General features: G+C 30.8%; 1 protein-coding gene across 1 annotated transcript; it reads left to right on the forward strand.

The window, feature by feature from the left end:
- LOC107644010 lies at positions 5752–9067 on the forward strand. Its single transcript, XM_016347777.2, has 3 exons — positions 5752–6117; positions 6956–7064; positions 8572–9067. The coding sequence occupies exons 2-3, from the start codon at positions 6971–6973 to the stop codon at positions 8790–8792; spliced, it is 315 nt and encodes a 104-aa protein (XP_016203263.1). The 5' UTR covers positions 5752–6117; positions 6956–6970; the 3' UTR covers positions 8793–9067.

Raw genomic sequence — 10595 nt, forward strand, 5'->3', positions numbered from 1 at the left:
ATTTAAAAATTTGAAAATTACACGTACAAAAATAAACAAATACATAAAATATGCAAAATAATACTATTTTGTACTAGATATCTAAAAAAAATAGGTTGTCACTAATGATATAAAGAACTTAAAATATAATCAAGCTATTTTATGCTAAACTTAGTTATTTCTATGTTATAAATCTATCATATATTTATCTAATTGCATATCTGCATTCATGTATTTAAGAAACTTTAGTGCATGCATAGCCTCTAAATCTAACGTGTGCATGAAAAATGGTTCTCTGAACGGATGTTGGTTCGTTACTGCATTTGCCACCTCCGATCTTCCGCGACATCTGCCTCCATGGTGTCATCAGCTTCATCATGATTTTCAATTGGTTCAGCAATCTCATAGTTGCTTTCAAACTCATCCTCGTTGTCACTGTTGTAATCTCTCTATTCGATATCTCGATCGACTTCAGATTGTTCAAACTCAATGTACAGCTCGATAAACGACACTTATGATCAAGTTTCATAATATATTGAAAATATCTCTTGCATGCTAGTATCGTCGGTGACATACTTTGTTTGAAAATGAGCCACCGAATACTAATACAGGATGCCGATACAAAATACTCGATATCCTCTTTGATATATGAGGATCTATCCTTTTACAAATAATACATTTTAGTTCTTCAAATGGCAATGTAAAAGGAGCAATAAGATTACAAGGATTTTCACATATAAATCTCACTCCCTCAGGTGTTTGTAACTAGGGCTGCACACGGATCGGATCGGATACAGCCTAAAATTCTATCCGATCCACACTGCACTCATCGGATCGGATCGGATACGATATCCGCTTTTTTTCAGGCTGGATCCGATCCGATCCGCATACTTGCAGATCAGATCGGATTGAATATCGGATGTATCCACATAATTCAAAAAAACTGTTTCAAGATTCTGTTTAGTTGTTGTTTTTACAAAAAAAATATCTAGAAAATTTATTTTTCACCTATTTAAGCCTACTTATTCTTAAAATATTATCAATAAAAGTTCTGTTGAATAATAAAAAAAATAATAACATAAGAGTTAAGTTTAATTATTCTAAGTTGAAGTACAACATAAAAAATTAAAAATAAGACATCATAAAATTCATAAAATAACACACTAAAATTCATATCACATTAGGGTTTACTTTCTTAAACTATGCTATTTATATGAGACGTGCGGATATGCGGATTTGCGGATCGGATCCGCAATTATCACTGCCAAATCCGCAATCTGATCTTACCATAGTGCGGATCGGATATTATCCGCAAAATTCAGATCGGATGCGGATAATTACCGCGAATATGCATATATTATCCAATCCATGTGCAACCTTTTTTGTAACAAAATCTGACGATGATAGTACAATTTTAATATAACTATATCTTCCATTTTTTTTTAAATAATGTTACTCTCTTCTCACCGGTTCATATTAGTAAAAGTGTAAAAGAACTAGCTGAAAACGGTAAAGAAGTAAGAAGAAGAAAAAAGTGACTTCAAAAAGATGAAATTTCGAAAGGGCACAAATCAGATCCTTAGAACTGCATTTTTGAAATTAATTTTTTTTATTCACAAATCTAACCCACTGAATTAAGTTTACTATTTTTTTTATTTTTTTAAACTTCAAAAATGACCCGCCGATTTCTCAACATTTAAAATTAAAAAAGAAAAAGATACAACTCAAATCAGAAGTTCCAATTCGATACTCTCCAAATTTAAATTCATGATTTCACAAATCGGAGCTTTGGTTTTTTATGTCAACCTAAATCTGTGTCTCCGATTTGTATTTTCTAATTAAAAAAAAAATAACCCTCCATCCATAAGAAACACCCAAGTATCCCATATATAATTCAGCATAACACAATCGAAAAATCCATTACTAAAAAAAAGCTAAATATTGTCTCCTGTTAATTATGAATTGTGTTTTTAATAAAAAAAAATCTTTCTCTTTGCGAGAAATAAAATTTTAAAAATTATAAAAATCCTTCTCACTGGTCCGTTGCGGGTAGGATAGAGTTCGGTTCGAATATGCCTGTGAGTAGGTTAGGGTATGGATTTAGGGTGTATTCTACGTTACCCTACTCGCACCCCATATATTATAAAAATTAGGTATCTAGTGAAGAATGTGAGAGTTGAACCTATAATTTCTCTCATATAATGACTTGCAATAAGTGAGCAACTATTAAACTAGTTCATTAATTTAGTAATTTAGAGCATTAATTTTTTATTTTTTATTTTATTAAGATGTATGAAATTTGAAATGATTGAATTTTATATTTGTTTTGAAAAAAATTAATATTTCTGCATATAGGATATAGTATGGTAGGATTTAGAATTTTAAGATGCGGGTAGAGTTAAGGTTGAGAGATTCTCAATTTGTAGGTAGGATAGAGTAGAATTTTAATGAAATTTTCAACTCGTAAATAAAATTAGGAATTTAAGATAGAATCCAAAGCCTACCCTACCCAGTACCAACCCTAACTGCGAGAAGATCCGAACTCACCATATCAACACATAACGCCACTCAACCTTGTCTTAGAGCATATTTCTCATAAAAAAATCCATATCAAAATGTTTTAGTTTTTTTTCACACTTTCGTATTTCATATTGCGGCAATTCACCTCAATAACTCATTTTGCAACATTTTTTTTTCACAACCAATTTAAATTTTTGAATTTTCATCTTACATTTTTTTCATAAATAATCATTGAGTTCGAAAGATATAAAAAAATAAATCCAAACATATGATATAAATTAAAAAGATTTAATTATTTTGTTTATTTTTATATTTTATTTTTAATTAAATTTTTATTGTTTAAAAATTTGTAATTAAATTTTTATATTACATAAAAATGTTTAATAAAGTCCTTATTAGCTATCATCTTTTAGAAAAATTACAACAATCATAAATTGTTTACTTTTAGAATATTGAATTTAGGGTAAAGTATATTTTTTGTCCCTGAAGTTTGACAAAAGTTTCAAAAATACTCCTAAATTTTATTTTGTTTCAATTTTGTACTAAAAGTTTTCGATTTGTATTAAATATACCCCGAACGGCTAATTTTTCAAAAAATTTAAGACCAATTCAACAACAATTTCATAAGAACAAACCTCAACACAAGCAAATCAAGCATAGTTTTCATGCATTATTATTAGATTGGTCTTAATTTTTTTGAAAATTTAGCCGTTAAGGGTATATTTGATGCAAATCGAAAACTTTTAGGACAAAATTGAAACAAAATAAAATTTAAGGGTATTTTTGAAATTTTTGCTAAACTTCAGGGACAAAAAATATACTTTACCCTTAAATAAAAATCTTAATTTAGTCCTTTTATAAAATACAAAATATTATTGGAATATTTATTTTTGTATTTAGTGTAGTAGGATAAATTGTGAAATATTTTAGAAATAAATATTTTTTTATTATTGTATTTTTTAAAAAAATCTATGTCAATTATAAAAGAGGGTTACAGGGATGGCAACCTTCTCAATCATAGTAGTACTAATCATGACATGTCCATCATCAATCACATGTCATGCAATGTTTCATATATGCATAAGAATGAGTTGATTGGCTTATTCAATGATCTCATGCCATTTGTTTCTCCCTTCATTTCTTCTTTCTTTTCAAAAATCACATAGTATTTTAAAATTTATTTATTTTTAGATAGATCTGTATTATGATATTATCCAATTCTTTCTCTCTCTCAATTTTGCTTTCTTTCTATGTTACAAGCTTGATATTGAAGAAGAAAGAAGGTGGAGAACAACAAATTCATAGACACATCGGATAATTAATGTCACTATATCTAATGGTTCTAAAATTTAGGAGAGTTGTCGTGGTAGAGGTGACGACAACAGTGGTAATAGAGATTATAACAATGGATGAGGTGACGATCACTATGATGGTGGAAAAAATTATGACAGTGGTGGTCACAGTGGTTACAGTAGAATTTATAGTAGTAACTAGTAATAGAAATGGAAGAAACACTAGTGTTGAGAATGTAGGTGACATTCTAAAGAATTTAATGTAGCATGTAAGATTTGCTTTAAATGGTTTAAACTGTAGTCTTATGGTATTTTTGCTTGCTGCAGTACCGTAATTGTCTACTTTGACGTCGTTAAATACCACCAATAAAAGTAGGAGCTCTAATTTTTTTTTTTATATTTTTGCTTCTACAGTAAAAAATATTGTACTATTTTGAGTAAATAGTTAAATTGGTCTTTAAAAAATCACGTGATTTTCAATTTGGTCTCCAAAAAAGTTTTTTAATTAAATCCATTCCCAAAGATTTCAATTTGGTCACATTAGTCCCTCTATTAATTTTATTGTGAATGGTATTAATGAAACTGACTTGGCATGTTAAGTGACAAGTTAGTATTGAAACAACGTTATTTTTTAGTGTGACAGTCAATAGTTCAAATGACACCGTTTTGGAGTCCCTGATTCAATTAGTAAGATTGATCACAATCTCCCTTTCACTTCCATGCACTCTTATAGTAACACTGATGTCCGATTTTTTGTTTCGACATTGCTAATGAGAAGATGAAGAAGCCTTCATCATCGTCACCGATTGAAACATTCGGTTGACTTGTTCACGAGACAAACACACCATCAATGGACACCATCAATAAACTGTTTAAAAATTTCTTATGCAGTGTTGTAGGGACCAGTATAACACCTATAACAAACATACCATCAATAGGCACTTTCATTGGAACCAACCCATCAAGTGGCACCACGGGCATTGGCATCGGCACTGGCACCACTCCATACAGTACAATCCCTGTACTAGGAGGGATTGACAGTGGCGGCATGGGGCCTTCCAGATCCGGCATGAACGACGAGAGTCATAGTGGGGTTAAACTTGTTGACAATTATCTATTCTCTTTTCTGTATTTTTTATTGTTTGGTGAGGTTGATAGAGAGGAGAAAAAATGACCACGACTTTGATCTTAGGATTTCGATCTTGATGATTAAACATTTTAAATACTTTAAAATTGATTATTGGCTTTGTTTTGTTGGATTATTAAAGTAATCGATGTGTATTTTGTCAATGAAGTTTTGGTTGTTTAGCTTTTATTCTAGTGTTTGGTTATGATTTAGCATTTTGTTCACAGAATTTGGTTAAGGTTTTAGGATTGGTATAAATGGAGTTACTAATGTTTTTGGTTATGTTCTTAAAAATTTTATCCTGATCAAATTTATATAGAATTTTGCAGTCTGAAGTAGTTCCATTTATTTAAGGACTGATTTGATCCAATTTTATAAAAAGAAAAGTATAAGTAACAAATAAGATTTTTGAACAATGTGTAAATAATGTGAATTAATAGGGTTAAAAGAGTAAATTTAATTAATAGCATTAAATTAGGGTGTAATGTATTTTCATTTGATTGGTGGTTGTTCATATTGTTCAAAATTTTCATTGTTCCCCTATTATTCTCCTTTATAAAAATATGGTGTTGGACTGTTGGTTATAATTAAAATGTAAAGAGGTATGTTGACATGTAACTTAACCGTGTCATATTAGTTTCTGTTAACATCCTTAATATTAGATGTGATCGCATAATCTTTCCGAGGCTAATTTTACTATTTCCTCAATTATTTCTTGCTTGTAAAAGTGTAACTAAATGTATAAATTAGTACATTGTAAATAAATATTATTTAAAATAAAAAAGCATATATATATATTTTGTTGTTTCATTTTCCATTTTTGTTATATTTTAGTTAAACCCCAACTATCCGGTTAAACTTAAGTACTTAATTTTTGCAGTTCGATATTTTCCCTCTCACGACTCACTTCACAAAATCACACTGACCACCGTCGACTCCGACCTTCATCGACTCACGCCCGTCACATGCACTACTTAGCAGGCCAAACCATGCGAACCCTAACCCTCCTTCCCTGAGCTTCCCTCGGCGCTTCTGCGGCCGCCTCCGATGCCGACGACTTGTTCCTCTGCTTCCTTTCTTCCGCCAGATCTGCTCGCCATCTCCTCCTGCGTTGTGCGTGGTTCGAATCTGCTGCTGCTGCAGCACGAGCGTCCTGCCGCCGTCACCCGCCAGCGCCGTCGCCGCCACCAATAATAGCAGGTTTTCCTCCTCCTTCGTTTCTTTTCTTTATTTGGATTTGCCTTTTCTTATTTCATTTTTTTTTTCTTTTTTTTCCTGCTAGGTTTTCATTTAATTATATGGTTTTACCATATTTATCGTTACAAAATTGTTAATTATATTTATATCTTAATTAGTAAGAAGAATAATGCAGAACAACTGTTTTTGCTGTACTGTGGGTGCTGTTCTGGCTCTGTAATGTGTGTTTTGGAGGCTGTGCTGTTTTTGAATTTTTGGTTCTGTCCTTTGGATGTTATGCTATGAGATAGGTGGTTCTAATGCTTCTGCCATCGATTCGGGTGTCTCTGCCCATTGCAATCCTCTGGAATTTTGAATTTTGAATTTTGATTAGTATTGTACCTTGGATATACACTTGGTTAGGATGGAGCTCTTTTGTTCTTGTGATTTATAGAAGTCAAAGGTTATTTGATTTACCTTGTGTATTATCAATGGCTATGTATTTAAAAAGAAAAAAAAAGAGAAAAAAAAAAAAAAAAGAAGAAAAAACTAGGATAAAACTTAAAAGAAAGAAAGAAGTAAATCTTTAACAAACCTTAAAGAGGCTTTCTTCTGGAATTAGTGTTACTAACGGTAATGAAGAAAATTCAGCACAAGGTAACTCTGTAAAGAACATGGAATGTATCTTAGGTAAAGAATATGGTGTACTGAGTGTGCCATTTTTTATTCAAAGTTTGCAACTGTGTTGATGAATTTCATTGAGACTGAAATTTAAAGTACATTTGTATTCTGGTTTAATCTTTTCTTTTTCTTCTTTTTTATTTTTTATTTTACTTTATTTTTTCTGTTTCTGCTTCGTTAGGGACCAAAAGCAACAATGAGTGTGATTCAGAAGTTTTTCATTGCTTCAATGTTCATGTTGGCTGTCCCTGTTGCAATTTTGTATGGTTTTAACAATAATCTGTTTCCTGGTAAGGTTTCATAGTTTTAAGCATTTTTAGTTGTTTCTTTACTGATTTCTATTTTTTTCCAAGTGGTTGTTGGTTTGCTTGATAATTTTGTGGTCTTACATTTGTTTAAGAGTATGGGTTTATCTCAAATTTTTCAAGTACTGAACCCATCTTTGTTACTTGTTTTCTGCTTTCTTGTCGAAGATGTTTTTCTTTTTAATGTCATAACTTGATAAAGAGGTTGGTTATGACAACTCATGATCTTGAAGGGAAATGTTATTACTTCTTAAACAATGCATTAAATTAGAATTTGCCTTTATAAAGGCATTCAGAAATTTCTAGTCACACATTGGCTTCAATTTTTAGTGGCATCTGCAAATTGGAAATATGTAATAGTCATTGCAAATATAAATCGCAAGTTAGATGCTTTCTTGTTTCTTATTTATGTTTGGCATATAGTGCTTGTTTGGGTGCCATTATTTTGATTAAAAAAGATCTTTTTTTAATGAAAAAATATCTTTTTTTTTATTTTTTAACGTATTTGGCAAATTTCTAGTAGTAAAAGTAAAAGTACTAGAAAAATTAAAAAAAAAACATCTTTTTTGAGAAGTTATAATTTACATCTTTTTTTAAAAGATCTTTTTCTCTTAAAAAAAATATTTTTCATGTAATAAATAAACAAAAAAGTACTTTTATATTGTTATACCCAAACATTTATAGTACTTGTTTGGGTACCATTAAGTTGATAACTTTTTTTTTAATTTTTGAACGTATTTGGCAAATTTCTAGTAGTAAAAGTAGAAGTATAAAAAATAAAAAAAAACATCTTTTTTTAGAAGCTACAATTTACATTTTTTTAAATAAAAAAGATGTTTTTCACATAATAAATAAACAAAAAAGTACTTTTATATTGTTGTGCCGAAACATAATTGATAGATAAAAAGATCTTTTTGCATGTGATATCCAAATATAAAATTACTTTTACTTTTCTAAAAGATCTTTTAAAAAAAGATAACTCTAAAAAAAGATATTGTTTTAGAAGCTCATCCAAACAATCCCATAGACAGTGATCACACAAGTGCCTTTTCCCATATTTTTTCCAGGTGGTATTATGGCGTCCTTTGTTCTAGCCAACCCCAACTAGTGGGATAACGGATAAGGCTTTTTTGTTTCTACTGTTGTATTGCTAAGCAAATTTGAAATTGCATTTTGTCAACATCTTTCAGTGCTTTGAAATGCTGAACATATCAGCTTAATTCTCAAAACAGAACTCTTTGACTCTCTTGGTATATGTTTACTTGTTTATCTGAACTGTTATCTAAATGTTCCCATACTAAGATTCTTCAAATATAAAGTTTCCCTTTGTGTTATTTATTGACTGTTGCATTTCCCTTGCCTGGTGGGAATGGATCTCATCAGTTTTCTTGTTTGTTTCCTTTAATGTTTCTTGAATGCAATGTAGAGTAATGCCCCATAATAAAATGTGTATGATGTAAAACTAGCTCTCCTTGTTCCCTTTGTGCAACAGGAACAGACAATTTGTCCCCTTACTCTGTGACACTAGTGAGTGGATTTCTTGCGGTTATATCAGTTAATGTAGTCATAGCATTTTACATATACTTGGCGATGAGGGAACCTGCCGAAAATCACGAGCCAGATCCCAAATTTCTCGCTGAGGCCAAGGCTAGTATGAAGCAGCCAACAACTGATGCTCCGCAATCTTCTGACTCTCAGAAGAAAGAACAGTAGGCTGTGTGCTTAGGCAGTTAGCCCTCTTTGTAGTACTGTTCTTTTTAGGAAGGATAGGAGAGAAGGGGATGAAGGGTGAAGGTCCTGAATTGTGGACGCTTGATCATATCTTAGTTATGACGTTTGCATATGATCCATGTTGTGCACAATCTCTGTTTTATTCTGACAGTATTTTATGTATCTACTAATCAATTTGCCGCTCCATTGCACAGGGTATTGACAATTGTTATTTCTTGGTTATAAAATTTTTAATAATTTAAATTGTGTTTTGTTAATAATTGATATTGATATTAATGTATATAGTTAAAAGTGACGAACTATTTTAATATTACAAAGTTATTTAAATTTTCATTGCCATTCCTCCAAAGATAAAGGTTTTTGGTAAATGAAAACCATATGTAGTATTTCATCGGAAATAGAGTAAAGTATCGTTTTTGTCTCCAACGTTTGGGGTAAGTCCTATTTGTGTCCCTAACATTTAAATCGTCCTATTTATATCCTTAACGTTTATAAAAGTGATTCAATGTTATCCTACTATCAATGATAATAACAAATCAGAATCAGATTATATTTTTCAATTATTCTCACTTGGATATATTCATTCTCAATTAGGCATAGTTGTCAGAACCGACCCGGTGATCGAACCGGTCAGGTCACTGATTAAAATTAAAATAAATTAAATAAAAGTAAACTATTTGATAGAAGATATCTATATGTATTATAATTTGCATATATTTTAATAGAAAATATAATGGTCTGGTGGTTGTGGAGCATTTTGGTTTCCTTGAGGACAAGGGTTCGAACCCTACCTCAAGCATTTTGGAAATATTTTCTTCCAAACGGTTCGGTCAGACCACCTCACCGGTTTTGACCGGTTCGCACCGATTTTGACCGATTCGTACCGGTTTACACCGAGTTTGACCGGTTCAATTCCTTGTGCGATTCAAACACTGGACCGGACCGGTATAGGATCCGGTTCACCGGTTTTCCGGTCAAACCGGCCGGTCCGGTCCGGTTTTTACAACTATGCAATTAGGTCTCACTTGGATGTGGTCGATTTTAATATTATACCCATTATTTGTGTTTAGATTCAATTATGTCCTAGAAAAGTGAATTATGTAAATGTTGTAGGAATTAATTTCAATATTTGATGAGCTATTTTTCGGAGTAGATCATCGATTCTATCCTAGACATTTGTATTCTAACTTCAAGAAGAGATTTTTAAAACTCAAACTAAAGTGCTCATTATGTGTAATTGAGGGCAAGATAACATTGAATCACTTTTACAAACGTTAGGGATACAAATAGGACGATTTAAACGTTAGGAGCACAAATAGGATTTACCCCAAACGTTGGGGACAAAAACGATACTTTACTCTCGGAAATAAGTATTATTTCAAAAATTTTGGTGATTGGCTTATTTATTTTACTATGTTGGCTTCAAAAGTTTTTGTAAAAATATTAGTAGTTCTATTTCATAAAAAAAAAAGTTAGCTCATTTATTAAATTGATATACTTTTAACCTATATATCTGTGTTTAATGTTCACCTTCACCATTCTCTCAAACTTTTTATCCTGCATTATCAACATCTCATATATTTTCATGCATTATATTATTTAATTGTAATAAAAATAATAACTAAGATAATTAGTCTTGAGATTTTTGAGAGATAAATATTATCAAAGTTAAAATTGATCTTTTAAAATGTTAAAAATACTTTATAAGTTGTAGTTGATTTTACATAATTTAAATAAAAAATCATTTTTTTGAAAAGAAAAATCAATTTTTAGATAAATAAAAAT

Source organism: Arachis ipaensis, chromosome B05 (genome assembly GCF_000816755.2).
Source record: "Arachis ipaensis cultivar K30076 chromosome B05, Araip1.1, whole genome shotgun sequence".
NCBI lineage: Eukaryota > Viridiplantae > Streptophyta > Magnoliopsida > Fabales > Fabaceae > Arachis > Arachis ipaensis.

What these genes read in the sequence shown, in the direction of transcription:
- LOC107644010 (XM_016347777.2), top strand. Translation starts at nt 6,971, where the DNA reads ATGAGTGTGATTCAGAAGTTTTTCATTGCTTCAATGTTCATGTTGGCT. An exon ending in TAACAATAATCTGTTTCCTG is followed by an intron (nt 7,065 to 8,571) that starts GTAAGGTTTCAT and finishes TTTGTGCAACAG; the next exon opens with GAACAGACAATTTGTCCCCT.